Source organism: Falco punctatus, assembly GCF_963210335.1.
Source record: "Falco punctatus genome assembly, chromosome: 9".
Lineage (NCBI taxonomy): Eukaryota > Metazoa > Chordata > Aves > Falconiformes > Falconidae > Falco > Falco punctatus.
In genome coordinates this window covers 5,788,562-5,804,658 of record NC_137589.1, presented here as the reverse complement: position 1 = coordinate 5,804,658, position 16,097 = coordinate 5,788,562, and the positions used below count along the sequence as shown (strand labels likewise).

The 16,097-nt window shown below is 38.5% G+C and overlaps 1 protein-coding gene across 6 annotated transcripts in view; it reads right to left on the bottom strand.

Annotated features, from left to right (window-relative positions):
* ATE1 (arginyltransferase 1) overlaps nucleotides 1-16,097 on the bottom strand; it is an 85,746-nt gene that overhangs the window by 19,582 nt on the left and 50,067 nt on the right. For 5 of the 6 annotated variants that reach the window (XM_080401498.1, XM_080401497.1, XM_080401499.1 and 2 more), the window contains one exon: nucleotides 2,579-2,699. The exons of the other annotated variant lie outside the window; for it this stretch is intronic. In XM_080401498.1, the coding sequence (XP_080257624.1) occupies nucleotides 2,579-2,699 (121 nt within the window). The remainder of the gene's footprint in view (nucleotides 1-2,578; nucleotides 2,700-16,097) is intronic. 6 annotated transcript variants of the gene reach the window in all.

Sequence of the window (16,097 nt, the reverse complement as noted above, 5' to 3'; positions counted from 1 at the left end):
ACAACACACTTTTAAAACTATCTGAAAACACTCAAGGTAGGGACAAACACATAATGTACACCAGGCAAAAATCCTCTGCAAAAACATAATAATATTTTCCGATACCTTAGAAAAAATTTGCTACTTTTTGTGAGTATCTCTTTTTTATTTTCAGAATAGAGAAAATAAATCTGATTCTAGGAAGGAGCTCCGCAATGAATGTGTATAGATACTCAGAAACCCTTTCCATAATGCAGAAACTTGGAAGGCCAGAGCCCACAGCCCCCTCTCCTGAAGTAGCATTCATTGCTGTTCTATAATGCATTTTTGTAACCCACAACCGGTAAATGTATTAGGTTACTTTAAATTTTTTTTTTAAAGGGAGGGAAAAGAAGTTCAAAAATTATCAAACATGATGAACAAACTAGTGTGAAGTAGTGTTTCAGAAATTTTCTGACATTACAGACAACGTTAAAAGTTGACCCGTTCCAGTGACTGTTTCCCTGCCTCAGGCAGCAATGCAAGTGGCACTGTTTCTCCCAGTTGTTTACTGGATCTGGTTACTGCCCTCAGTTTCTTCGCTGGAAGTCCCACTCCTGATAAATCATGACCTACTTAACTGACATAATTATAGGTAGTATTATAGAAAGCTTATTCAAGAGGAAGAAAGCACACAATTATTCCTACTGCTCTTTTTTAAATTCACTGTAGCTTCATTAAAGTCCTATTACTGACTATTGCAGAGTAAAGAAGTAAGAAGGAACTGACTTTACTGTTGAGAAACAGCTTCCTCAGAGCCAGCAACTATTTAAACCTCAAACGACTATAAGCTCACAGCAGGTCCAGCGCATTTCAACATGTAGCTATGTTTTAATTTCCTTAAACCACAGGACATAAGTCACAGTCCCAGTAGTGTCTGGAGTGAGATATTCTGTGCTGATAATGATGCCAAGTTTTATACCCTGCAGTTTCCAAACGCGTGGTATGCCACAGGAATTTCACAGAATCGAGATGATGATGCCCCTCTGCTGGTACAGGGTTAGCGCCTTCAAAGGCAGTAGTTTAGTTGTCATTTTTGCGCTTAAATGAATGCACTCCCTTCTTTCTGAATAACAAGAGTCTTGACCACCACTGGCCTCCAAACCCATTTCCCTTCTTTCTCCTACCTTTGTAATTTTTTTCCCATTTCCCCTCACCAATCCAATGATGATTCTCGTTGATCAAGACATGACGTGCCACCCGTTTAGATCTCCTACCCACTAAGCTTTTCCCCTGGTGATAAACACGCTTCCCAAGGAGCATCCGAGCGCTCTCCCCAGCCTGACCCACACCACCCTGCGCAGCTCCCTGCACGGTCCCTGAAGAACATTCTCTGTTTGCACAGGGTGCCCCAGGCAAGTCTGCTACTCAAACTTTTCAGTTGGTATCTATATCTAGAAATTTATTTCGACATCATTATCATAGTTCTAATTATTATCTTAATGTTCCCGTTGAACAACCAAGTCACAGCATAAATGGTTAACAGGCACAGGATGAGGAAAAACAAGGAACTTCAGCAGCTTTTCCAGAAGTTCACAATCCTGCTTCAGCGGTCATCTCTGTTCAAATGCCTTTCATTTATCTACAGCCTGCCCTGCCAACAATGAACAGTTAAGCAGCTAGTGAATGAAAACTGAACTACAGCCATGAGAAGTAAAAAGAAAGCAGCAGCTGTTGAAGACTACGCAAACACAGACAGGTAAATCTGTGTTCTGATGGCTAGAAACAGCACAGCATTATGTACTCTTGAGCTCAATCACTGACATCTCTGAATAACGCCACCACCTTTCTGAATCGTTATTCAGTGGAGAAAGAGAAATTTTTAAGAAAAGGATATTCAGCTGTTTGCAATTAATAAAAGTAGTTAATCCATTTTCCCCTTCCACCCAAGCACCGCACCAAGCATGCTCTCACACAGCTCCCTTGGGGCCCACAGCCAGCCCACACGGTCAGTAGCTGAAGCAAGTACGTGCCTTTTTTGCCATTTGATTGCATTGTTTTACAGTATCACTACTGCATTACGTTCTGGTCTGTAATATTTCTGACCATTCTATGCTGGAAAAACACTAAGTGCCTATTTTACAGAATAAATCCAGAAAAAAAATTATGTCCCATCTACTTCAAGACGTTTAAGGTGTTTCTGCTGTTCGTTGGACACTTCACATTCAGCGACAGATTGTTACATTAAATCTGCCAGTTTGTTTCTTAACAAATGCACCTGATGCCTTTAAGCCTCTCCAGCCCTTTCACTTTCCTGTATCGATTCTAATTTCCTTCCTTCATGCATTCATCCGACTGGAACATAAGGGAGGAACAATTATTTGATTGGTTTTGTTCATGCATAGAATAACAGATTACCTGAAAGGCAGCGATGTGTGTTAATTTTGAACTACATATAGTCTCTCAAACAGAATGTACTTAAAATTTGTATTGCTCATTTTATGTTAAAAGATAAAACTTTCTGCTAATGCTTGCTGGAGGAGCTGTGCAGCAGATGATACCAATACATTTTAAAAAAAAGACAGACAATTTATATGGCCATCGTTACCTGTAAACTTACCTGCTTTTAAGTCCTGGTTGAATCGACAGTACTTTGAGTGCTCAAGCAAGGGCAGGCATTGCTCAATAGGTGTCCAGACATATGTCTCTGGACACAACAAGTCAGAAGGCCTGTACTGACCCTGGAAAGGAGAAAAGAAAAAAAAAAAAAAAAAAGAAAGAAAAAGAGAGTCATCATATCAGTTGCATAAGAACACTCTGGCTACAACTTTCCAGATTTTTCTATGAACAAGGAATAGTTTTAATCTAATCGGCACCAAATGAGTCAGGAACAGCTTCACTGCAATCGCAGGGTTACTTCTTTAGCAATTGCAGCGTCGCCTCAGAAATACAAACTTAACCTTGGCACTGGAAGAAAATGTAAAATTAACATCACACATTTTTATGATATCCACGATGAACTACAAAAGTTTTGGCTTTGCTTACTGAAACTCTGTATTTAAGTTATCCTCTGGAGTTCTGCTGAGCTGGTGCTGACACTAAAAAACTCAGCACCTCCAAAAGCAGCTCATCTCGAGTGTTGCTAGTTCTAGCAAATAACGGAGATGGAAAAAAAAATGATCTAATAGAAAAAAAAAAACACTTAACTGTATGCAGGATGCTATTTTTATTGCATTAGTGATTGAGCATTTCCTACTTAAAAAGCAACATTTTCTTTTTAATTCATGGAGTTTTTCCTGGAATAGCTTACAGGTAATGATTAGTGAAATTCTACCATTTTTTGTTGATTTATTAAAAAGATATCCTTTGCAGACATTCCCAGAAACTAAACAGCCATAATTATTTTCCCTTCAGCAACACAGAAAATCACCACCTCAGCAATAATAACCTCCTCTAATCAGTTCTTCTTTGATTTAAAGTCAGATTTTTCATCGGCCTGTAACTTCAGTCAAAAGTCTATCTTTGAGCCATTATTCACTTAGCCTATACCCTCTCAACATTCAAAGCTATATGGTGGCAATATCAAATTAATTTTTAAACTGGAAATTCATTACACCTATCAGTTTGAAAACCAGACATACAGTAAATGGAATGAAAAATTTTAAAGATCTCAATTATACAGGTCTTGAAGCAACAGCTGAAAGACTGGGCATTACAAGAAGTCACACTGCAGTTGATGCAATTAAGAGTTCTTCATGTAAATTACTTTAAATAGGTAAAGAAGATGATCATGTTGATACAAAGTTGATTTTTTTTCCAATGTCTCCTATGAAAAAAGGCCTTGAAAAAAGTGGTTTTGAATGAGACTGACCAATGTTTGGGGAGGGGCACAGATAATTCCTGTGACTACAGCTGGGTGATAAAGATGTAATTCAGAACAGCCCCATTCAAAGTTCTGCTGTTCTTGTAAACACACCCTTCTGTGGCAACACCCAGTTTTGGAGAATCAGAAGAACCATTTTTTGAATGTTTGCAGAGATTCCCAATTCTTTTCATTCTCCGAGTCTTCACAAAATTTACAGCAGAATTAACTTGGTTTATTACGTATTTCCCACCAACCATAAATTGAGTAAGAAATACAGAAATTCTCTCTGATAAAAAACAAAGTCGTAACTGTCCACAGGAAAGAAAAACAACCAACCAAGCTTCGTGCTGAACCTTGTCACATACCTGACGTATCTTTCTGAAGTCACTCTGTACAGACTGATTTCCTCATTTGAAAAACATTCAGGAATGGCTTGTAACTACCTTTGTTGGGTTTGGAGTTGGTTTTTTTTTTTAATTAAATGCAAATTTTTATATTAAATTAAAACAATATTCCTCCAATTCCATGCAGAAGCTTAAACCTCCAGGCCTTGGAAAATCCTCTAAAGCCAGAGAATGGAAATGACATTATTAAATAAACCACTTTGAAATCTTACGCTAACTAAACAGAAATAGTTGAAAGGTATGTGAAGGTAATACTTAAAGAACACTTTTAGTCACCATTATTCAGATGAAACAATTTAAGGACTTGAGGAAAAAAGTATGCCTTTTCAGTCACATTTAAGAAAAAAATAGAACATGATTACTTGTTGATTTAAAGACATTTTCTCAACTGGCCAAGGCGGCAGAAATAGCCAAGTTACCGTATTTCAGAGCTGTCGCTTAAGTGCAAAAAATATAAGGTGGCAATTTCATCTTTTCTAGTAGCATAGGTATACTTTTGGCTATAAGTAAAGATTACTCAGCCACTCACAGTTTTCTTAGAAGATGCTACACCTACATGTTGAAATTTATCACTTTTGTGAATCCCACCCATGGAAATCATATCATGTAGCCGCACTCTGAATTTCCTGATTACTTCTATAATGTCATATTATGTCATAAAATGGGATGTATAAAATTAACTGAATTGCAGTACCACTAGGTTGGTTATAATAAGAAAAGAGCTGCTTTAGTATTGAGCAAAACAACAACAGGAAAAATTGATTGTCCAATCCATCAGTGTAAACTCAGTATTTATTTTGGGTCTCAACATACCCTACACTTAGGAGAGAAAAAAGAAGAAATAGTTCTGAGGTGACTTCCTTTAGATGTTTTCTTCCCCAAAAATTTAGAATCCTGTTAATAAACTTCCCTGAAGGGGTGTGAGGCTGAGGGGTGATGACACATCACTGAGAAGTGACACACAGTGTAATTACAGGTAGAAATTAACCGAGCCGCTGACGCTCTTCAATATCCTCCCTTGCTAAAAGTATTTCCAAACATACTAGAAGTAAGAGATTTCTCCCGTAAAGGCGCGTTATTTACGCTGCTGGTTAAACCCACATCCCATGATTCATTCTGTGGAGGATGTGGGAACACAGAGACATCCCAAGGTGAGTTTCCCAGTGAACAGCACTGATGCCCTGTCTATATTGGTAGAATTTAAAAGGGAATCCACAGAACTTGTTAAATGAAACACAACAATTTCTAAAGGCTTTTCCTTTTCTCCCCCCTCCTCTAAGCACTTACTCTCAATTTACTTACTTTCTTAAAAACGTATAAAACCTCAATATGAAAACAAACAACTATGAATCCACCTCGCTCTCCCCACCCCTCATCCCTGGACTGTGAAAAAATCTGAACCTGAGAGCCCAGCCAGATTCTGCCTCCCTACAGGAGCATCTCTACCTTAAGAGAAATGTTTGGATCTTGTTATTCACTCTTAAATATTACATCATCTAAACAAATTGCCTCTAAGCATACTATTTGTATTCCTTCTTATTCTTAACATTGCATTCGCATTATGCACCCAACACAAATCCAAACTAGAAAGGAGATCTGAATGGAACTGCTGCAGAGCTATTTATCACAAAAGAACTTCATCGGATTTGCAAAACTGTTTTAAAAGTAATTTCTTTTTGGCTTCAGATTAAATTAGCATACGTTTCAGAAGTAATCTTGTCTGTGGTAAAATTCCACAACTGAAAACATTTTGCTTTCTTTTATCTGATAATATAAAAGCTCTTACACAGTAGCACTGGTTTTGCTGTCCAGACCATCTTGGGAATACTTCACTACAAGACTTTCAACAAAAAGTATCATCTTACAGATCATCCCTAAGCACTTGTCTTATGTTTCAGCTTCTTAAACCCAATACCACCTGCTGACGAAATGCACCCTGTCAATATACAACAACTGCACATATTTCTGCCTGTGCATCTACGTTTCATTGAGAAATATCCAGCAAGACATAAAATGGGCTATTCTGAAATGGGTTTGGAAATAAAAAAGATACACTTGCCTAAAATGTCATTATTTTAGATGCTGTTTAAAAAGTTCATGGACATCCAGAAACACCTTTCTCAAGACAGAATACTAACACATTTTGAGCTGCTATAACATAACAGCCACTGTGGGTTATACCAGAGAGCCATGCTGAATTTTGTCACATCTCCCATATCTGACAGCATCAACAGTAAAATCAGTGAAGGCTAAAAGAACAGTATGAGCAGGTGTTACTCTGCCAATACTCTCTTGACCTCCAGCAGTTTGCAACAGATCCTTCCACAACCAGATAACAGATAACTTGAGTAATAATGCATTTTGCCATTTGATAATCGTAGACAACTGCGCTGATTTACTTCCATCTGCAAACCGTAGCTCATTCCTACCTCTACTACAGAAATGCAGTGAACAATCATTGCCTTATTGCCATGCCAGTCATGACTTTACAAATAAATATGGTACCTCCATCAGACTGAAGGGACCTAAATTGTTACTGTGTCCTCCTACATAAGGTATTCTAGACCTTTAACCATCCCAATCAGTCTGTCCTCCTCCCAGTTTTGCTTTGCCTCCTTTAAAAAAGGCGGAAAGGGCCACAGGGGGAAACCATCCAAACCACATCATTCAAGGAGCAGGACAGTGAAAGTCACAATAAAGATAAAAAGAAGACCAAAAGAGAAAACTGCATCTTTATAAATATTTGACTAATACATCAAATGGCTTGATTAAAAAGCAATACTGAAAATTAGCAGAGCTAAGAAATTCCTGAGTACATGGTTACTTCTACCAAGTCAACTCATTGCAATATAAAGGTGACTATTTAATAAAAAATACCTCCAAGACATTTTATTTTCACTAATGTTTGGGGCATTTTTCCTCCTATATAATATAAAAGAAAGAGCCTTTAAGGTGCTTTCCCTTATGCTATTAGACATGCTGCATTTTAATTGGAAGCTTCTGGAAATAAATTTTACAGTGAGCCTGCCAAGCCTAAATTAATACTTCACACCATGAATTTTTTTGTGTTAGTTTCCAAATAAGATTTGACCAGAACTTCACTGAACTTTTGTTCCACAGGAAGGGCAAAGGTTTTAATGAGACTTTAGTCTGGAGATTACTTTTAAAATATTTTGTAAAATCTGAGGGATTTGGTAAGCACTTCAGATGAAAAACACCAGCAGAGTTTGTTTTTGTAGTCTAAGTAAAATTTAAAAGGTAAAACTACCAAGAAAGAGAATAGTCTCAAAACCAAAGAAGGTCAAGAACCAGTAGCACTGAAAAAACAAAATAGGAAGGTTAAACACACATTTATTTCTTTTATCAGGTACCGTTTACATCTGTATTCTATTTTTTCACAATAAACCCATTGATCTTTTATTAAAAGTGAATTAAGACTGCCTTCATCTCCATGTCCAGCCAGCTGCTTTAAGAGAAGCTCCCCGACTGCGTAAACAAAGTAACCCCAAATTATCAACAGCCACCCATATCAACAGTGAGGCAGCACCGCCCGAGAAAGAGCGTGCCGGACCACGGGTTTATTAAATTCAGTCCTTGCATTGAAAGACAACCCCTCTGGAATGCCATCGGCCAAGTACTACCGCAGACCCTTGCTCCCTGGTTTCGTTACATAAACAGAAATAGACCCCACGGATCCTCAGAGCATCCTTCGCAGTCGCCCGAACCGCTGTGCTTTCACAGAGCGGGGCTGCGCCGTGCCTGCCTGCACCCGCGTGGACAAAGAGCCCATCAGAATCTGCTTCTCCATCCAACTGTCCACAGCCACTCACAGGGGATCCTTCTGTGGAAGGCCTGAGAGACTTAGGAAAAAACACAAAAAAAATCCCACCGCAAAACAACCCGCACAAATACACTCCCACCTCATAGTTCTTTTTTTTTTTTTTTTTAATCTCTTTAAACAAACAACCCACCCTCCTCCAAGATTAATAGATATGGAATAAAACTTTATTTATCAACGCGAGATGGCTGGTGACCTCAGCTTTATCATCAAGAAGCATTCAGTGTACCAGAAGGTATACACCCCAGAGGAGTTAGATCAGCCAATGTATACGTTGCGGGTAACTCAATGAGTAAGTAACAACAAGCTGTATTTAACCGTGGGGTTCACATTGCACGTGCAAACAGGCTGCCTGCTACTCCACTGCCAGTATCGAACAAGCCGATTTTATCCGAACTTCAAATTAATTATGCAATCAACTGTTTTAGGACCCCAGAGCTGCATTCTTGAGAGCTTAGCCACCTTTCTGTTTTATTAAAGAATAATGCATTGTAATCCTTAAAAGATGTCGGGAATAATAACCAAAAATTCATTTTGTAGCTCATAGAACTCAAACTACTTTAGGGAAGTATATGAAGTGCTAGTCTTCCCTCTTCAAAAAGCTGTGCCGATTCCCATTCTTTTAGTTACATTATCACAGGCACAAAACCTGTGTCATGGGAATTTCACAGGCCAGCCAGGGAGCTGTAGCGTGCTTCCCAGCACATCCCAAACACAACAGCGTAGAGCACGTGCCCACCTTCTCCTATAGTGTTTGTTTCCCATAAGTGAAATGTAAACATCATTTGGAGTTGTATTTTGAACAGAAGTATACCAACACTCTTTTCGATCAGTTAATTTGTTACAACGTGCCTTTTTTGCTATTTGCTTTTTAAACGTGCTCCGACAGTCTTTACACTGACTGACCAGCTTTCACCTCTCCTCATCATTTCCCAATTCAATATAAAGTATTAACAGAAATAACTCATGATAAACTGTTTCTAATGAGAAAAGAGTTATGGCACTTATGTCCTGCATGGCTTACAACTAGTAGGAAACAAACAGTTTCCTACAACTATTGACTACATCTTCAGACTTAGCTGTTCTTCGCTCAGGTTTTAGTGTCTCTGAAAGTTTTCACAGTGTTCCTCAGGTAAATAAAAATCTCTGTAAGTGTAGAACAGTTTAAGTAATGAGTAAAAGACAAAAAGGAAGACGGCCAAGATTCATGCTCAGTATCCTACAACTATCATGCCTTTATGTGGCCATTAACTGTCCATATGCTCTTAGCCCACCACTAAAATGGAATTAAATTTATCTTCAATTTCACTCAGATTTAAGGTAAATCTCAGCACTTGATTTTCTGATGGTGGTCTGCACAGAAGCACTCAAAAAGAAACACACACACACACACCCAAATACTTTCACAAAATATTATCATTTCTTTGTTTTCCCAACAATGCTATACCTAGGAATCTCCTGAACTGTTTGGATTTTGCTATCTTCATAACTCATCGTACACTCTAAATAGCTGCTTTCACCTTGTCCTCTTTCATAAATATAACCTGAAATAGTTACCACTTTCTAGCTTTTTTTTAACACTGGAAAACAGCCAACAGGTATCTGGAAAGGCTCATGGACCACTAGAGAAAAAATTGCTTTCCATTGAGGAAAAAGGAGGAAATTTGGGGACAGGGTGGGGGTTTTTTCCCCATTTTCCTTTTAGTCTCTAACTCTGTCCAGCTTTTCCTCCTTTTATATGCCAATATTACCTTTCCCTCCACTCACCAAGTACCACACGCTAAGGGAGGCTGTGGATGTTCACGTCACAAGGTCCAAGCTATGAAGTGCTGCACATCAACACACGGACATGCCCTCAGCAAGATCCAAGAAGCCAACAAGGCGCTGCCTGAGACAACGTCTATCCATGACCGTACTCAAACAGATCCCGTTATCCCCTCAAACACCACCGTATTAATCAATGAGATAACTTTTAAAGTTGAAACCAGAATTAACAGTAATTAGCATGCTCAAGAGACTTTGGCTTTGCCGTGGTGGGGGGCTGCTACAGCAGAGACGTGACAGCAGGCATTTATCACCTCGAGTTTATCAGCTTGGGATGCAACTGCCCAGAGCTAAAGATAACACACGCACGGCTCCGGGCATACTCTGCCAACCACTTTGAAGCATTGCTCTCTCCTCCAGAACTCCTTGCCAAGAGTTTGTTCTTTTCCAATTACAAAGACCATTAAGTGAGAGTTTTTCATTGCCTGTTCTAAGCAACTAAAGCCACTCTATCTGAAGTCACTATATTAAAGCCACTATATTGGGAATAAAGCCTGCGATAAGGCTTGCACAAAAGAGGGAAAAAATCTGTATGTTCAGGAATTACAGCATAAAAACTATACTTCTAACATCTCCTTGGTAACTAGACAGACAAACACATATTTAAATGAATACTTATGAAAAGATAATCTAAAGATAACTTTTGCAGACAGGGCAGTTGTCAGTCTTTTATGTTCATATTCTTTGTATTTTAAAATTTACTGGAGCCAATGGGTGTCTAGCATGCAGTAAAATTACTGAACTTGGACACAAACCATTAAATATCCGTGGCTATTCCCACCCCACATCTGTTCTCACTCATTTTTTTTTCTGTGTAAGAAAGATGGATAGATACATACAAGTTCTACATTTGCCTTTCTTAGATTTCAGCAAGCTTAATCTAAACAGTGAGCACTACGAGGCTGAATCTGCCATGTCTAGGGTGTTTCACACCACAGACAACAGTACAAAACGTTACAAAACGGTCCCTTCAAGACCAATGAAGTGCATTAGTTACCCTACAACAGCTATCGTACCCTGGTTCCAGGCTTTTGATGACAGAAACAGCAAGTTTATGGATTCTGAACTGCCCTAAATTGGCTGACTGTTTATCCAAAGCTGAAATAATATTATCCAAATGACAGACAAGTATGAAGACAACTCCTGAAACTGAGAAACAAAGAGAAATATTACAAGTGTGTCGCTACTCAAAGAAGCTTACATAAAATTAGTCACTTTTTAAGCATGTTTTCTAACTACTTTTACACCATCAAACTGTTGATGTATCTATTTTTCCTTTTGTATTTCACAAGGTTCCTTTCTTTTTTAATTATTTCTTTTTTGTTTCTATCCGCTAATTGTACTGTACACAATGGCATTTTACTAAAACAGACTATTGAAATGAAGCTTAGTTTTCAATGTTCCTACATTTGTTTGGCATACAAAAATAAGAGATGCTGATATGGGGTGGCACTTAGAGGAAAAGGAAAACCCTACTGTACGCTCCTGGCTGGAATTCCATAGATGGCCACCAAGAATATTAAAACATTGCCATTTTATATCTCTCTTATCTACTAATATTTAATATCAGTGATACTACACCGGCACAATAGTGACATCCAACACAAAGCTGAAATTTGAAAGACTGTTTCTAATTAAAGGTGTATGTGGACACGTTTGGAACTGAGATTCCCTGTGAATTCAAAACAGACGTATGTTCAACAATTTTACATGAAAAAACATGACTTTGTGATTTTAAATAAAAGATATATAAAAGCAGTTAACATTTACTGGAAATTGCCGTTAAAAATCCAGTTGGGAGCAAGCTAATTAAAGATGGTGCCACACATGTACTTCTGAAGCTGAAAGCTAGTACTCATTTTGCCCATAAAGAAGCTACCCAAAAATTCTAAATAAAGTAGCCCAGTTTGAGAAAGCTTGAGTGGAAAACAGCAAGAAAGAAGAGTTAAGCTTGTACATTTGATGAACATTAGCTTCTCTGAATGTTAGCCAATTTTTTCAACAACTTAAAAAAATACCAAGTGTATTACAGGAAAAAATGTAATACGCGTTGCCTTTTTACTTCAAAAAAAAGGTCTTGGGGAATAAAAATCATATGATTACTGAAATGGAACTTGTTTACTTTAAATCTGCAGCAGAAATTCTTAAGAAGACCCTAGCATTACACTTGGAAAGAGAGATTTTAAAAAGCTATGACAAAAAGCTAAAACCCAAGTAGGGGCCTCAAGAGGAATGCTTCATTAGAGACACACCAACTATGTTGACTTAGGTCTATCTCAAAGGAGTTTATTTTGGCAGCTGTGAGAAGCAAAAGAAAAAAAAAAAAGTGTTTCAATCATGTGGATCTCGTATCTTTCTCTTGAAGAGTTGCTATAAACTGACAATATTTTTTTAGTTCATAAAATTACACGTGCAGAATTAAGTATTAGCTTCCCTATACTTAACGTAAAGTGAAACAATCATAGGAAAAATACGCACAACTTCGTATGTCATACTCACGCTTTACCCTTACGTACACAGACTTGTCACACTGATATCAAATAGCTTTAAACATTCATTACTACCTCGCTAGCTCGAGTCTTACCTAAAAGAACAGCATTCATCTAAACAGCTCGCAGACAGCCTCCACACGAAAGCTAAATTAACGCCCTGTCAAACAGGCTTCTACTGTCTAGTTATCAAAGTAAAAACACTGCAGACCATGTTTATTTCATAGAAAAAAAGAACCCAACCATCTAAACACAAAATTAAATTGATAGAATTTAAATGAAAATAAACACATTTTCATATATTTTTCCATACAACTGCACAAGGGACCAGAAAATTCACATTCATCAGAACTAAACCACCAGCACAACAGAAATGGGTGTGAGGGCAGAGTGCGTAATTTTGTATTTTTAAAAAACATTGACCCTGATTATGATGTACCAAAAAGTAAACCGATGCAAGTTAACTTTTAATCCTTTGTGATGATTAAAAGAAAACGGGGACTAAACCTGCTACCCTTGCTCAATATGACTCACTTCAGCTCAAATCTGGTTCTTCTCATCTTTTAAAGCCGTAATTCTGAACGATGACACAAGAGAAAAGCAGGTATATTCTACAGCAAGATATGGTACGTACTTTACAAGTATCTATGAATTCTCCAATTTACCTGTTTTATGCACACAACACGTGCGTTGCTCTTGCAGCTTAACCCAGCTGCAGATCCCCAGCTCCAGGACAAACCTGTTCACTACTGGGCTCTACCAGGGCACACAGAAACCTGCGTTTCTTCCTGTCCAGGAACTTCTCCGTACTTGTAATGCTTTGGGCAATTCTTTGCCTGTAAGGTCTATCTTCAAATCAAACTCCCCATTACAGCCGTTGTGTTCTGTGGTTACCTCCAAGACCTTATGCCATCCTCCCCAGCAAGCACCAGTGCTCATCAGCGCCCAAGATTTCCCCGTCTTTCCTAGTGTCTCTCCAACGACTCTCCAAAAAACAAAGGGTTTTCCTTGGAGCCCCAAACTTTCTCTTCTCCCAGCTCCAAGACCCAACCCTTCACCCCACTCAACCCTCCACATGCCCAAGCCGCTCAGAGCACAGGCTAGCACTTGCTGCTCAGCCTTACACATCACATCCACCTCTGCATCACCGCCTGCACCCATCACGCCACCGCTGGGAATACTACCTCTGTACTAGACCTTCTCAAACTCCCACTTCTGCCTTTAACAGGGTTTCCAAAAACTCAGCCAGAAACACACAGAACTTGCCAAAAATCTATCCAGACAAGACTGCAAGGGCAAGAAAATAAGTCTGGGCTGATGGTAGCCTTACACTGAAAAAATAACTTCATGCTTCACTTTCATGACCAGCTACTGACTCAGTCTGTGAAATATTTGAAGACATAACGATAGACTAATTGACAGCTTTTCAAATGGTGAAACACTGATATTCACAAGTTGAAATACACTCCTCATTAAGAACTCAGTTGCGAGACGTTGGCTTTATATTAAGATATGCTATGTGGGATTTTCAAAAGCATTTATAGTGTTTACGCAATTAAATCATGTTGAAAAATAATGTCACTTAAACTGCCACTCCAGCTTTTTAAATTTCTCTTTGCTTTCACACATCTAAGACAAAGACATAATATTCTGAACCTGTATTTCAGAACAGTACAAGATTTTTAACTTTATGGCTTTCTATTAACATATGGTATGATATGGTTTTTTCATGTCCAACAATAAAAAACCTAGTAAAAGCCAAATAACTTACCTTTAGTCAGTCACCACTGCAATGTACACAACCCAGTACTGAAGAAATAACTTCAGCAACAGTGGTACATATACATAACCAGGTATTTACAGTAATCTTAGGATAGTAGAAAAGAGTAAAGTTGTAGGACAGAGCAGAGGAAACAGCACAGGAAAACTTATTAGCAAAAAACTTCATTTCTGCTGGATCCTGACTAAAAAATACTCTGAAATTCAAGCTAAGGCATCCTTTCCACACACAAAAATATGTTATTCAGACTACAAATCCGACGGAGAAAATAAGGCAGTGACACTTCTCAGCGTTTAGGTGTCTACAATTTATATTGTCAGGATAGAGCAACACAGCTCTGCCAAAAAATCTGAACCTACTCGTCTCCATCACATCTGCAGATTGAAAAAAGGAATAAATACAAAGGCTCGTTTTACCACAGTATTCCAAGCATGTGTTAGAAATTAAACCTTAACAGCAAGTAAACCAACAGCTATCTGTACAAAGTACCATCAAGTATCTGTACAAAAATACTGGACTATCAAAAGCAGCGGACTCCGAAAGAAGTTTCTTCTATTGTCCCTAAATGTGTTTATTTTCATAGGAAATTTTCATTCATGAAACAAGCATTCTAATTTTAGGTTCATTTTGTTTGTCAAGTGTTTGTTAAACAAGCTTGCTTTGTTTGCTGGGAGAGGAGAATTTGTACACAAAGCCTCTCTGTGCTCTCCGACGAGTCCGCTCTCAGCAGGAGACCACCGCACTCCACCTTGGGACCACCTCCGCATGCAGAGCTCACAAAGCACACATCAGAACTGGAGCCAGTATGGATCTGACTGCAACGGTCTCAAAATGAGACCAAAAAAACCTGTACGGCAAAAACGTGGAAGTTTTGTCACAGTAGAAGAGATGGTACGTGGTCTCCAGAACTGGAAATGTGTAATGCAAAGCAGCCAGGCACGATGCATCCCCTGCCGCGTGCACAAGCATCTGCTGTAAGAGCCAAAAAACCCCGCACTGCAGAAGGCAGCACCTGAACTGCCACCACAGCCCGTACCAGCGTCCATTCATCTTCTCCACCATAACACTTGAAGCTGAAAACCAGGCTGTAGCTCACCAATCGCCAGAAGAAATCCTAAACAGAGAGCGCCCCAGAGTTTCTGGGCTTCCACGCATTTGCATCCCTCTGGGACCACCATGCTAAATGTAAGAAAGTGGGGAAAAAATCCAAATACAGGAACACTAAACAAATGTAGGAATAAGACATAGCAAATATGGCTGGGGAGATGTACTGAGTTTTTAAGCTATTTTACAGGGAATAACAACTGCCTGAGCACATGATACAATAAGAATAACTGTATCTTTTCAACGTGTCCTTTCTGACATTGGCTTGTTTTCCAAGTCCTTATGTTAACGAATTCTGTCTCCTTACAATAACTTAAATATTTTGTTTGTAATTACTGAAATCCTTGTCAAGTAAGTCAATTTTTACTACACAAAACTGAACAAAATTAAATTATAGTTGCAAATTCTGTAGCAGTAATTCTGCATGCAGCTTTTGCGTCTATTAGCAATGTAAATACACACATGCGTGCTTGTGGCTCTGTAAAACTGCCCAACACTATTCTCATAGTTGGTTAGAACAGATTCACTATTATGCTTTCATCTGAATTACTACCATTAAAAGGTACACTTGCATGTTTAGGAAAACATACTGTTTAACATTATGTATCCCCAAAGCCTTTGAGCTGAAACATCAACACTCCACTTTTCTCTTCATGCCAGATGTTTGGAAACTGTTTTCTTTATAATGGACTTCACAGAAGAACACAAGTCTGAAGGCAAACGGGATGGAATAATTAACAGTATACCATATGTTACGTTAGGTCTAGATCATACCAAAACCTGGTAATTCAGGAGTATATTAAACATACATCCAAATACAGGAATAGGGGAGTAT